The sequence below is a fragment of the Anopheles maculipalpis genome, chromosome 2RL (assembly GCF_943734695.1).
Source record: "Anopheles maculipalpis chromosome 2RL, idAnoMacuDA_375_x, whole genome shotgun sequence".
Lineage (NCBI taxonomy): Eukaryota > Metazoa > Arthropoda > Insecta > Diptera > Culicidae > Anopheles > Anopheles maculipalpis.
In genome coordinates this window covers 35,476,412-35,491,067 of record NC_064871.1, presented here as the reverse complement: position 1 = coordinate 35,491,067, position 14,656 = coordinate 35,476,412, and the positions used below count along the sequence as shown (strand labels likewise).

General features: G+C 39.3%; 1 protein-coding gene across 5 annotated transcripts; it reads left to right on the top strand.

The window, feature by feature from the left end:
* The first annotated feature begins 1,422 nt into the window (after positions 1–1,422).
* LOC126557854 (neuronal acetylcholine receptor subunit alpha-7) lies at positions 1,423–14,253 on the top strand. Of its 5 annotated transcripts, XM_050213763.1 has the most exons (13): positions 1,423–1,575; positions 1,689–1,828; positions 2,148–2,192; positions 5,646–5,755; positions 5,854–6,034; positions 6,459–6,534; positions 6,640–6,834; positions 7,250–7,336; positions 10,057–10,143; positions 12,394–12,503; positions 13,574–13,797; positions 13,898–14,068; positions 14,148–14,247. In XM_050213763.1, exons 1-13 carry the CDS (start codon positions 1,515–1,517, stop codon positions 14,230–14,232), a joined length of 1,572 nt encoding a protein of 523 aa, XP_050069720.1. In that variant the 5' UTR covers positions 1,423–1,514; the 3' UTR covers positions 14,233–14,247. The 5 variants fall into 5 exon arrangements, with proteins under 5 accessions (XP_050069720.1, XP_050069716.1, XP_050069717.1 ...); XM_050213759.1 differs by lacking the exons at positions 2,148–2,192; positions 10,057–10,143 and adding an exon at positions 3,782–3,826 and having other exon boundaries at positions 14,148–14,253; XM_050213760.1 differs by lacking the exon at positions 10,057–10,143.
* Positions 14,254–14,656: the final 403 nt, after the last annotated feature.

The window sequence follows — 14,656 nt, the reverse complement described above, 5'->3', positions numbered from 1 at the left end:
TGTCTGTCGCTGTGCTGCCAGAATGGGATATAATATCCCATTTTCTACGCCCCTTCCAGTAAGGAATGTGCAATAGGAGGGCGGGTGGTGAGCCTTGTAAATCACATGCTCTCGGGGAAAAATTGCCCCTAGCCTGTGGTAGATGTCGGAAGATGGTCGTCGGGGACGGTGCTCGCATTTGTCGGTTTGTAAGGTTAGGGCGCACGCCGAGTGAATGAATGAATGAATGAAATTTTCAAAACTGGGACACAACGTTCGAAAGTCAGGCGCGTGTGAGTGTGTGTGTGCGTGCAAGGAAGGAAGGGTCTTCTTGGATGCGCGCGCGAGTGCGGTTTGGTTGTTCCCAGCGTGAGAAATAGGAACACGGCCAGAGTGTAGTGTGTAACGGCGTTGTGACGACATGCATAACGAATACAAGGGGCGATATTGGACGGGCGGGATGGTACAAGAAGTGATCTCAAATGGCATACATTTTCTGCTTTGATAAAATATGTATAACCATCGTAAACAAGGAGAGAGGGAGAGAGGGAGTGAGGTCAGGCAATTTAGTGCCCATTAAATCGAAGTTTGAAAAAGGGATAACAACCTTTTGCATTCATATTTCATTCAGTAGTGAGTTAGATTAGTTTCCAAATTCTGATGTATATCATGCCATAACGTGCCACTGCGAGGAGTCTGAGTTTTGGGACGTTAGAAGCTAATTCGAAGTTAGAATTGCTTTCCGAAAAGTAGTTTTTAAATAATTCTCTCCTTCTATGTAAAAAAAACCGGTATCGAATTAATCAATGATATTGTGATTCTTTTTCGTTCACAGCAGAAGCAATAGAACCAACCTTTTAAAAAAGACGGACCGCGGGGATGTGTTGTAGCTGCAGTAACGTATCAATCTAGCCACCTAACAGCGCTAAGCGCAGATGGAAATTAGGCTAAGCTACCAGTCAAAGCAATTCTCGTATTAAATGCGCTCACGGCTCACGGCACACCAACGGGAAGCAACAGAAGCAAACGCCAATCGTTAAATGCATTAAACGATCCTCTCAACTGCCATTACTGCCATGCACGTGCAACATTGGAATTGGCTCGTTGGATTTATCGTGTCACCGGTGGAATTGAAAGCAATCCTCCAATTATCCTATCGCGCCTGAACAAGAAGCAGCCCCTCCCCCCCACCCACCAAATGGTGCCGCCATTAAAATAGAACAAAAGAAGGAAGCATTGATGCGCTTTTGATACACGAACACGCGCAAGGAATTGGCAAGCGCAAGGAATTGGGGCGTGTTGGATGGAAATTTGCACATGTTGAATGGTGTTTTGCGCAAATTAGCAAGAAATCTCGTCTCCCGACGTACGCATACTGCTTGGTAGAGGAACAATTCAACCAAACATCTCTTCAACGCACCGGGCGACGTGTACCTTTTCCTGTTGTTCCGCTTCCGAATGAAGTTGATTAAAAGCGCGTGAAATGTGTAATCGCTTAGTGTGGCGAACAGTTTCGAGTGGCGTTGCGTTCAACGATGTATTTTGTTATGGATTTGTATCTCATCGTTTTGTGTCTGCTAGTCATCTACATTAAGGGTAAGAAAAGGGAGCAGGGCATTTTGCTTTTGTACCTGTGTGCCAACACACTCAATTGATCTTTTTTTTTTCGTTTTTCTTTTTGGCATTCCAAACCTCCTCCCCCATTACAGATAGTCTTCAAGGGCCGCACGAGAAACGACTGTTGAACAATCTATTGGCAACGTACAACACGCTTGAACGCCCGGTCGCCAACGAGTCCGACCCGCTGGAAGTAAAGTTCGGGCTGACGCTGCAACAAATAATCGATGTTGTGAGTATTACGGAGTTCCGGTGGTTCTGGCTCGGTAACCGTTTTTTTGTTGTTGTTGTTGTGGTTTTTTTTTTTTGTTACAATTTTATTTCCAAAATTTTGGGTTTGTTTTTTGGGTTCAATTTTCTCTCTCTCTCTACTCTCCGGGTTTTTTCTTCTGCCCGCCCCGCTCTACGCCGATGGAGCTATCGTGTGTATGTGTGTTTTTTTTTTTGGTTTAGAGAGATACACTTCACATCTATCAGGGCTCTGTGCTCCTCGTGAGAATTGTAGAATGTGTCCATTATAATCAAGTTGTACCCTATTGAAACTATTCTAGGACGAAAAAAATCAGATACTTACTACCAACGCTTGGTTGAATCTGGTAAGTGGCATGTACCCGACGCGCAGCGACACACTCTCTCTCTCTTCCCCAGCTCAATCGTCTGTGGCCAGGTTTCACGGATTTAAGGAACACACTTTTTTTTTTGTATTGGGATGATGAAGCCTATATTTATGAACAGTTACGCTACCTTACTTGGCCGGTCGATCGACTGCTGAAAGGATGACTTCTTCCTTTCCCCTCTATCTCTTAAGTACTGTCTCTATTTCTTTAAATTCTCATTTACTTCTTGGAAGATCATCTTGCTCTTCAACTAACCTATTTTTCCATCTATCTTGAACTACAAACATATACTACTGATCACTACAAGCTATACAGTGAAACAGAACAGAAGTGTCAGGAAGTGTTTTCTCCACAAAAAAATAAAACCATCAAACAACACATATTCTCCTACAAAAGAAGAAGTCATCTTTTCAACTTGATCATAACCAACTACTAAAACCCGGTGTTGGCGGTTTACCATGCCCAGCAATGCGAAAAACAAAATATTAAAGCTGCCCCCCCAATGCATTTTGCTATAAAATAATTGTCGTGTCTTTCTGGACCTTTCACTCGCTGTGTACTACTTGTGATTATGTGGATATTTATATATATATATTTAAAATAAACCATTATAAACAAAAACAAGCAAAATGTAGATGCGCCTAAAGTCCTCCAGGGAGGACCAAATACGTGCTAAAAAAAAAACTGTCCTTAGCTCTAAACAAAAACCTGCTACAGTTGGCTAAAACTAAACTAAACAAAATATGCGTGTATGCGTAGCAAAATAGAAGGCTGCAAATAAATAAATATCCAAAATTAAAGCTCGCTCCTCTAAACCGAAGAAATGGAATTCTCTAAAGCTAACCTGAAATTTAAAACATCATGTCAAACTAATTCAAACCCGATTTTGCCTAGATTTTGGCATCTGTTTATGTCGCTTTTAAATGGGTACATGTCATAACTTATAGATTATCGTTTGTAACATATAAATTTTTCGTAATTAAGTTTCCTTTTTAAAAAACTGCAAAAAGATGTTTTGCGCTATTTTTTTCTTCTTTGTTTCATTTACATTTACTACCTAAATAGTATTGTTTGCATGTTTACTAAAAAAAAAATACTCGATCAAATTCAATTGTCTGTGTGGACTTTTTTTTTAATTTGATGCTCAGACAGGTATTGATTTTCCATTCATTACTCGTCTGATGTTTTAGCTGTCCGTTAGATAATTTATTAGGAATTATTTGATTTTTCTGCGTGTGTGCTCCCATTACGTGAGTTTGGTTTTACATTAATTTACCTTTTACAATCTCAACAAACGCAACGTCACATAAAGTTCCAGCTACGCTACCAATTACGAATGGCCTAACAGCGTACGTTCTCGCTATGCGTGCTGTGTGTTCTTTTTTCCAGTAATTCTTTCCATCCTTTTATTTAATTTTTTGGTGATCACTTGTTTTTCTTTTAATAGGTTTTCTTTCCTTTTGATTGATACTGACTTGCACACCTGTTGCGGTTCATCTGTTTTCTTACGCAATAGATTTATTTCTTTTGATTTAATCCTTTCATTTCTGCAAATTGATTGATTGTAGGACGAGAAGAATCAACTTTTAATAACGAACATATGGCTGTCGTTGGTAAGTTACACGTCTTCACGGTAAAGTTTGCATGCCCTTTAAACAGACATAACAGAATAACATAAAACAGCTCACCAAAAAAACCTCTAACTCTAACTCTGCCCACATTACATTAGACCTTTTCGATGCTTAGGATGCTCTGTTTGGATGCATTGAGTTTTTCGAACGAGTTACTTTCACCCTACCGATTTACCGATCGCGTACATATTTTGGCTCCATAGGCTGTATGAACTTTAACAAAAAATAACCCACAAAACAAAAAAGCTTCTTAGGTACTGCATAGCTGCAACCTTCTATCTTCCCTTTTAGAGCCTATGTACGATTTGATTACTACTCTCTATCTCTCTATAGCTAGCAGTTTTAAGTGTAACCTGTTGAAAACATGTACAGACAACTCTAACACACACCCGTTGTTTTTGCTTCGTCGTTCATTTTAATAGCGTTGATCTTCAAACTGGAATTGGAATTACTATCCAAATGAAAAATTTAACTACCTATTTGTGATGTTTTAATGTGTCGTTGGTCTAAGTACGAACTATGGTCGCTTTTGTGACAAGAATGTAATTCATTTTTTCTCCGTGTAGTTTTCATAAAATCGTTTTTCTGTTACATCAATGTAACGATACTGACAAGGGCGCGCCATTGTTGGAAAGAAAATCCTGTCATTATCTTGTGGACATCTAATATATTTCTCTGTTTGTATACATTATGCATAATATAATATACTTCATCCAATATAATGATCTTATGTAATTTTTTTCAAAGCTTCAAGATGAGAAGCGTTCTGTTAAGTAAACTGTTAATTTAATCTAGTCCTTTGAACACAGGAACGAACCAAAACCGTTTTCTGTATCAATTTGACTTCAGCCCTCAGAAATGCTATGTTCGCAGTTCATATAAATGAACATTTCTGCATAAGGAAAAGGTTCACCTCGGAATCGGAGAAACTGGTTCATCGTGTACTGAACACGCATAGGTCTGTAGAGCTTTTAGTGCTCTTTGGAAATTCTTAACATATTTTTGTCAATAGAGATTGTGGATGAAGGAGAGATTAAATCGTTTAGCTTTGTAAACAATAAATAACGCTAAAATAACAACCATAAACTGAAACTCTAAAAACAAAGTTGCCCTAATAACAACCATGCTGTAGTTGGGAAAAGTCAACTAAACGAAACAAACGCAAAACTAGCGTGTTTTACGCTTGTAATAAAACAGTCTTTTTAATTCAACTAAACGGCAAACTTCACGGTTGAACTTTTTTTTTTGTTGCATGAATCTCTAACTTAGTGCTGATGTGAATGCTGTTTTGAATGTTTTGCTTCCCCTTTGTTTTTCTGTAGTTAGAGTTATTTCGCTTCTCTATTAAATATTTTATTCGGATGCAAATTAGAACCCATTTTTGTGATTAAATAAAATTGATTGTGCATCTTATTAGCCCTGCGGCTACACTGTTTGTCTTGATCGTATGGCTTTTCTCCCCGCTCCGTAACGAAACCCTTTTTCCGTAGTGTTGAACCAAAAACTGCTCGATAAACGTTATTGATTGGTCGTACAAAATAGCCATTTTGAGCAACATGCATGCAACAATCCCTACGGAGAAATGCTACTGAAATGCTGCTGCTGCTGCTGCTGCTGCTACTCGTAAATGTTCATAAATATGGTTATCGCAATGGCTTCATATCATACGTAGAACATCAATAGTTACACAAAAACAATCTCATACGGGATGACTCTCGTGGTCGATGGCACGTGCCCCCAGTGCAAATGGATGGGAGTGCCAAAATAGCGCACTGATTCAATTTTGGCACTACATTTATAGGAATGGAACGATTACAACTTGCGCTGGAACGATTCCGAATACGGTGGTGTGAGGGATTTGAGAATTACCCCGAACAAGCTCTGGAAGCCGGACGTGCTCATGTACAACAGGTAAGCGCCTAAACCTCTAGCGAAGATTCTTGAAGGGAAAGGCCGCACGAGTGATCAATCATGCCTTTTTTTTTTCTTGCACCATCTTCATATTACAGTGCTGATGAAGGATTCGACGGAACATATCATACGAACATAGTTGTGAAAAACAATGGAAGCTGTTTATATGTTCCTCCCGGTATTTTTAAGAGCACGTGCAAAATCGATATCACGTGGTTTCCGTTCGATGATCAGCACTGCGAGATGAAGTTCGGCAGTTGGACTTACGATGGAAATCAGGTAATTTACTTTAAACAATGCATTTACAGCTTCATCAAAATCTTGTAACAAGACAAACATAATTCAGTACTGACAAAGACAATTCAGTTTGTAAAGACTGTTCTGATGTACTATCAAGTAATTTTCTGTACAGTCCTTGTTTAATGTCCCCTAGACGAACTATCCAATTACGTGTTATCAGCAAGTCTAGTAAGCCATTTGATGGCCGGCATGACATAGAAGGTCGTTAAGCCAAGAACAAGCAAAAGTCCTTGCTTTGTCCGTCTCGACAGATATGTGAAGTTTTGGGTGGTTACAAGATTCATTACCAGAAGTTTAGATAGAAGATGATCCTCGAAGTTTGAGGAGTGCAAATTAAACGAGAAAAGACTGGAAAAAATTGTAAATTTGAAGTGATAACCACTAAATTTTGTTTCCCTTCCAGTTGGATCTCGTACTCAACTCGGATGATGGAGGAGATCTTTCTGATTTCATCACGAACGGCGAATGGTATCTCATAGGTATGTAAATTTCTCCCCAGATCACGATCCGTTTCTTTAAATCGTGACTAATACATCTCCATTTTAAAATAAAAAAAATGCACTTTTTACACATTTTCTTGCCAGGAATGCCCGGAAAGAAAAATACAATAACATATCAGTGTTGCCCGGAACCGTACGTGGACATTACGTTCACCATACAGATACGCCGGCGGACACTTTACTACTTCTTCAATTTGATAGTTCCATGCGTCTTAATTTCTTCGATGGCCCTGCTTGGATTTACGCTTCCACCAGACTCGGGTGAAAAGTTGACCCTAGGTAAGTACGCCACAGTACCGTACCGGAAAGATAACGTTTGCTTTTTTTAATTACAAACGAAATGAATTTTTCCTGCCCATACAAAAAAGGCCAATGTCGCATACATTTGGCGGGCGGGGGCGCGTCATCCATTTTTCATCGACTTTCGGCGATATGAAAGAGCCCTACCAATCAACTCATTTGTGTTTGAACGATCCTAGTTTCGTCCAACTATATTATTGACATTATTTCACCATACAAAACATAGCTTTGTTGTGTACAAACGTATTTAAAGTAAATCGCCACATAAAAGTACATCTCACGTTTGGATCGAAGGCGTGACGACTGTACGGTTAAACCCTCCACGTATTGAGCGACAGAGCGTTTGGCGCGCGCGGGTATCATGTAAAACTAAACGGCTTCACTTTCATTTCAGGTGTAACTATACTGCTATCACTCACTGTATTCCTTAATTTAGTTGCGGAGACGTTACCTCAAGTATCCGATGCAATTCCGTTACTAGGTTAGATGAACCAAATGTTAGGAATTTTAAAATGGTTTCTTTTTGTCTTTATCTTTTTTTCTTTTACAAAAACTCCAAACTTTTTCGATTAAAACGATTTTAGCTGTTGTCCCGATAACTGTGTAATTCTGTGTGTGTGTGTATGAATGCTTGGCTTTGTCGTTTCGTTTGATATCGGTTTTTTCGATCGCAGATTCGTTGATTGTGTTGTTGTCCTCGAAAGATGAAGAATTAAGTTTCAGTTTCGGGAAGAAAATAGGACACTCTAGACAGGATTCCGGGACATGTCAATTCTTACCCAAATTTAATGGAGCATTTATTATGAAGCATGAATTCGGAGGAATGTATCTTTCCTCACACGTGTATACCCTTTTCTATTTTTGTTTTATCAAGTGAAACCGATGGCGACAACTTAGTTCAAACAATTTCCTTAATGTCATTTGAAAGTTTGGCTTTCTAAAGCATGTTTCCTGTCTCTACTGCATTTTCAAACTTCTTCTTGCAGGCATCTTGCAGTGAGCGGTTTAGAGTGGTTTATTACTCTGTTTTTTCCCCTCTTTCCCTATCGCTCTATCCGTATTATCATCGTACTTTGCATTATACATTTATGTTTTATCGGTGAAATTTTGTTTTAATTTCCCTTATTGTTAAACAAATCTATGGCGAGTAAATAACTGCATGAATTAGCCTACTACCTTGCACACTCTTGGTTATCCTTCTCTGGGAAAATCGTTTATTCTATGTGCATCTTGATCATCTTTATTTAGACTGTTTTTGTTAGATTTATCGTAAATCTTATTTTATTCTTGTTTCTTTCTCTGTTTCATCTAGACAACTTAAAACTTAAAATGGTTACTTACATTGATCCAAACCTACAGACAACATAACCAAGTCAATACTGCTCTATTAATTGTTCTTTATATGATGTTCTAGCTTAGCCCTTTAAGAATATGCTAATTTTTTTCATTTCATCCGGAATGTACATTCGCTAGATTTACAACATTTACTACAATTATATTAAATCACACGTAGGACCAATCTTTGCTTCTTTCCGTTCCGACTTTATTGTGTAGCACACCGCTGATAGATCGCTTCCATTACTTTACTTTTCTATTCAAATGACATTTTGCAATTCGCGTGCGTCTGCGTATGAGACACACTCAAAAATGGTTTTTTAAATTCTGCTGGAAAAAAATGTTAGATTTTTTAAATGGTGTGTTTTTCCTCCAACATCCCAGACACCGAAAGCAATTCCTTCTTCATCACGCCACCTCTATTTCATCGAATCTCCGCTAAGCAGTTACTAAGTTAGGCTGTCGATTGTGCAAAATGCGCTTCGTTGCGCATCAAACTCGGTCGTTATTTGATATGGTCACTGTGTCAAAAAATTGCCTGTACTGCAAAGGCAGGGATACAAAATATCTGAAGAAAACATATTCAACCAATCAAAACAAATGTTATATTTATTCCACAAAGTAGTATAATGTATTCTAATCATCAGCTTTATCACTGATTTTGGCAAAAAACAATTCTATCTGTTGATTCAAATGGTAACCCAAATTTTGTTTTTTTGATTGACCTCAAAAAATTATCCGTGCTACGAACTTCTTCATCTACTTCTTGGCGTAACGATCTCTAAGGTCATGCCGGTCATCGAAAATGGCTTACTAGACTGCTTATACCACGTATTTGGTTAGTCCCACAACCCCCACTACGGGGGGACGATCCGGATAGTGTGATTATTCCACAAACTCTGAATATGATTGAGGTTTGAAGACTGTGGCGGATGAATAAACATTGTTTTAACGTTGTGCAGCAATTATTCTTTGACCAACATGGAAGTATGATTTGGATCATTGAAAAAGCGGAAAATTTAGTCACTTACTTTCAAGTTTTTTTTTTCAGAATGTCTAAATACTTTAAACGATCTATTATAGAATCAATCAACGTCAAGCGTTCGGTGCCATTTGCACTAAAGGCACCACAATTAACAGTCGGCCGCAGAATTTTTGCATTCAATTGAGTGTTTGGATAGCGCCACACGCTCACCAGTTTGTCTGATCGGAAGACATAAATTTTGCTCCGCTCTTACCTGCTTCTTTCGTCCTCGGTATCCTTCTGCAATGATAATATTCTACAGTCACGATCGATCACGATCTATTATCGATTCAAATCACGATCGATTCGGACAACCTTTTGCCTTCATTCCAGAGATCAATGATCAGTTTTCGAATTTTAACCAGGATTGTGATGTGTGAGACGGCCTTTTTTCGGGAAAAAACACTTAAAACACAAAAATCTAACTTTGAAAGTCAGGAATCGTTGCCAACAAAATATTATTAGCAAACCAAAAAATTTAAAATATATTCCATGTACGGATAATTTTTTGGCACAGAATTTATTGCCTTTTTATACAAAATTATATAATTAGTGAGACAAATAGTTGTTGATACAAATATGTGTGTCAGTTGGGCTGATTTTTTTCCGCCAAATGCTGGAAATAACGTGTGTGTGTGTGTGATGTGCTCTGCGTATATACTCTTGTATCTTGGGCTCGTGGGTGGGCCCTTCAAATTGATGTGATTTTTACCACGAGAAAGAGCAGCAAAACTTGCTTCCCGTACCGATACGAGAATATTTTCGACGGTTTTTTTTACTGCACGTACTAAAGCACGAAGTGTTAATGATTTTGATGATGTTTTTCTTGTTATTTTTTACAGGACTTACTATACTGGTATCTCAAACTGTGTTTTCATTATTAGTGGGACATGTTATTACGAAAACGAGCGAAGCAGTCCCTTTGCTAGGTATAGCCTAACACGATTGTAGTACCAAAACTATTTTGCCAAAAAAAAAAACATACCAAACAAAGTATTCAATGTAAACCGGATCCAATAACATTCAAATTTAACAGATTAACGAATTTAAAAAAATGAAAGAGAATGATTGCAAAATCCCCTCCAAGGCATTCATTCAAGCTAACCGGCAAGTGTGCAAGTAAATGCAGTTCGACTTAAACTACGTAAATACGGTCATATTATGTTACTACATATGTATATCAACAAACTTAAACGCATAACCCTAATCGCATAAACTCTGTAGTGTTGAGGAACTTAACAACAAAATGAAAAAAAAAAACCGCACGGCATTGCGAAACGTTTGCGATGCCACAGCAAATCGAACAAACTCAAACCCCGATTAAACTATGTAACTACTAACTACCTGTATCTCTCTCAACCCACTTACTACCCTTTCTATGCTATCCAACTTTTAAAATTCCCACGAATTCCTACCATAAAAAAAAAATTACCTCCCATTTTCGTCCCCGTAAGAGTGGCCACACCGGTCTCGGGGTGGAAGATGTGTACCACATATTACTTGCATGGTTTGTTTATCTGCTTTCCTTGCTCACACCAACTTTTTCCAGTTCAGTTGCAGTTTGCCTTCATATTAGCGTATTTCGTTCGGTTTGTTTGTTTTACTTTCTTTTAATTCGAAGTAAGCAAAAGCGCGCAATCGCACCGTTTCCCCGAAACCCTTAATAGTCCCCGCCACCCCTATATGCTTCTGCCTATATGGTGAATCGATTATGAGCGAGCATAAATCACATCTGTTTTCCCCTTGTTTACCCTATTATATGCGATCGATTGATACAGTTATGGGACTTTATTTGTTTGTGTGTTTACTTGTTTGGAGAATGTGTTTTTAAACGATACACACCTGTTTCGATTTATACATCCCAATTGGCTCTCTTGCCAGCAGTTTTGCACTTTGTGTTTTTGCCAGCCAGAAGTTTCCAAGTTGGGCGGCGGTTTGAAGGCAAACAATGTGTGTTCCCCCATGTGGAGAAACGTGGTTACACCCACCCATCGTGGGTGGGTATACGGTTGAAAGTTTCCAAAGACGATGTTCCGATTTGCTTCTCAATTAACGGTTACTACATGCACCTCTTCTTTTGTGAATATATAAACACGGATTGTTAAGATTTTGTTCGATATCGATTGCTGCTCCTAACCTTTTTCTTTTTTTAAACATTATTCACTGCTAAAGCTTTGCAAACATGGTTGGTTTTCTGTTCGTTTTGCGGTGTTGTGTTCGTCTCTGGTGAAAGCTCCTTGTCAGTACACTGGAACAGTTAGTTTAGGCTCTAACCGCTGTTAGGATTGGCTCTAACCTGTAGGATTTGAGAACATGCTCTCCACTTTAGTTTATTCCTTTGGTTTTGGTTTTGCTATTGCGTTTATGATTCTATTTTTGTTATTTAGCTTTTATCGTGTAGGTCCTGTTAAACATGCATGTAGCGAAAGGTTGGATCTAAGCCCAAATTCGGTTTACATATACAAGAGACTTCTATCTGCAGCTCGAAAATTGTTGTACAAAAAGAAAGTCCGTCAACCACGAAGAACCACCTCGTTCGTGTCCCGCTAATGATGAAAACACAAGACTGTGATTACTAACATTGAAATATGGCTGCACAGTTGCTATCAAAAACAAAAGCCTTTACATTGAACAAAAACTAATTAATACAGTTCGATGCCATGTGTGTCGCACGTGTTTGAGGGTTTCAGAGATCCTTCAACTCCTCGCAACTGTATTAAAAGTGCGAATCCCATTTCGTTGCAATAACGGCTAGAACACCACTTATCCGTCTGTTGGACGTGAAACACATACACATCGCCCTTGAAACTCTTCAAAACTTGGCGGTGAAAAAATTGTCAAATTAATTCCATCATCGGCATCATGCAACTTACCGCATGTTCGTTCTCTATCTCTATTATCAACGACACACCACTGAACTTATGCATTGTTCCAATTACTGCATGTTTCCAGCATGTTTTGTCTATTTGATTCAATTTTTTGAGTTTAGTTTCGTCTAGTTTCGGTTAGTGTGCATTGATTGTGTCGTGAAGGTGTGTATAGTTCGCTTTCTTTTGGAATGGTCGTATAGTTTTTTCTTCCTCCTATTTTACCTTTGTCACTCTAAATGCACATGTAATTTATCTGTACGTTTTACTAATATTGTACAACTTTCTATACTTGTAATGTGATTTTCACAGGAACATACTTCAACTGCATCATGTTCATGGTAGCGTCGTCGGTGGTGCTTACGGTTGTCGTACTAAACTACCATCACCGAACGGCAGATATCCACGAGATGCCTCCCTGGGTAAGTAGTTGTGATGAGTGTTCGATAGCGAGTTCGAGTGCTATGTTCAAGCCTCACCTTAACAAGATCTCCGAATGCGTTTTTCAATTCAAAAAGCTATACTCTCTATGAAGCTCTATACTCAAAAGGTAGCTCTCTTGAAGCTCTCACGCTGAAGACTTCATAAAGAAGCCTTGACTTGGCTTTGGAGCTCCAAAATTATTTGGTACCTATGGTTTATCAGGCCCAATCATTGCTTTGCAATATGCTTGACTGCAGTTCGCTACAGAAATCCTCATTTACGTTTACCATTCCAATACCCTAGCCGACCCCTGCATTATCGTTTCGGAGATCCGGGGTCATAAAATCCTTGTTCCTGTCGAACGCGGCTAATTGGGTTTCGTCGCGACAAGTGTTTTGTGTGGAGAAATTTTCTCAAAGTTGTATGATCGCTTGGCAGCCAGCAAATTTGCGTGTAACGGAACATTTATCATGTTGTCGGTGCTGACTGTTGACACCAGACAGGTGAAATTGTGGCGACTTCGAAGGTACGATCACCTACACACATGTACATCAACCATGTCGGTGTACCCTCTCATTTTGCGTTTTCCCCTGTTAATCTCCAATGCGAGATTTGCGAGGGGAGAATTTGGATTTACTTATAGATATAGAAGATAGTCCCCGAAGTATCAACCTCTACGTGTCGGATGTCCTTCTCTAGCGCCAGATTGAAGCAAAGGGGACTTGCTAGCTCAGCTCCCAGGCTCAGGCCCTTGGTAGTAACATAGAGGCCTAACCTTCACCTGAAATGTGGTGTGTGCTGTCATATGCGGCTTTAACATATATGAGTTTTGGAATCTTCTCCGATAGCCTCCAATTATCAGTTTAGCGTTGGAAATCGTTTTTAGGTGATATTCAACACCGTGATATTCCTATAGTTGCTGTACTTTAGTCTGTCTCCCAACTTGTATATAGGTTGATGATGGTGGCAAGATTCCACTCAGTGGGCATCGCTTCGCTATCTTAAAATCCTAAAAGTAAAAATATGATGAATTTCCCAGATGAACCTAATTTTTCTCTTTTTTTTTTAGATCAAATCCGTTTTCCTGCAATGGTTACCGTGGATACTGCGCATGGGACGACCGGGTAGAAAGATCACACGCAAAACTATTATCCTGAGCAATCGCATGAAAGAACTGGAGCTGAAGGAACGTTCGTCAAAATCGTTGCTTGCGAACGTGCTCGATATCGATGACGATTTCCGGCATCCTTGTTCTGGCATTTCCGGTTCTACTACCGCAATAGGGGGCTCGGTGTAAGTAAAGCTTCGGTTGCCGCTTAGGTGCCCTCCAAGCTGAACAACACACACACACACACTTTACCACATTTGTCCTCCTTTTGTTATCTTGTTTTAGCTTTACGCGTCTTACAACGGTCGAAGAGCAGAATGCCAGCTCCGGCTGTACGCACAAGGATTTGCACCACATACTAAAGGAATTGCAGTTCATCACTAATCGTATGAAGAAAGCAGACGAAGAAGCAGAATTGATCAGTGACTGGAAGTTCGCAGCGATGGTTGTTGACAGGTAAGATGCTTAAAAACAGGCATTCGAATGTGTGTTGCTAACATGGAATTTTCTCTACCTTTGATGTTTTGGTTTTTAGATTTTGCCTTTTCGTATTTACATTATTCACAATAATAGCCACAGTCACTGTGCTTCTATCGGCTCCTCATATAATAGTGCAATAATAAAAGCAGAAAGTGCGGCAAAGGGGCGATTTACGCCGGACCGGCTGCTACTCGGTTCGGTGTTTTCGCGGTGTGTTATATTACGTATTACTACCAGCAACAGCGGGGCACAACAAATCCTGCAACCAGTACATACTATACGCACACATACAGAGGTATAAAGTATGAATATATATTTTATAGATAAGTAGCGCGCCGTATGCAAAATAGTTACACTTGTGCAGCAAAGAGTGATTTCTGTAGCTAACAGCAAACCGATAGTGTGAAAGCGAAATTTTAATACAATGGGAATCCAATTACTATTGCCAAATGATGCCGAACTGCCGAATTCTCGTAAGCACACAAACATACACACAAAGTCGACGCTCAATAATTGCCGCCACGGATGCCACCATGCCATTTTTCCCCAGGGGGTGCGACAATG

Excerpts from the sequence above, each read along its gene's own strand:
- LOC126557854 (XM_050213763.1), top strand. The coding sequence starts at position 1,515 with ATGTATTTTGTTATGGATTTGTATCTCATCGTTTTGTGTCTGCTAGTC. Across the intron at positions 1,829-2,147 it reads TGCAACAAATAATCGATGTT|GACGAAAAAAATCAGATACT; the intron begins GTGAGTATTACG and ends AAACTATTCTAG. Across the intron at positions 12,504-13,573 it reads TCCACGAGATGCCTCCCTGG|ATCAAATCCGTTTTCCTGCA; the intron begins GTAAGTAGTTGT and ends TTTTTTTTTTAG.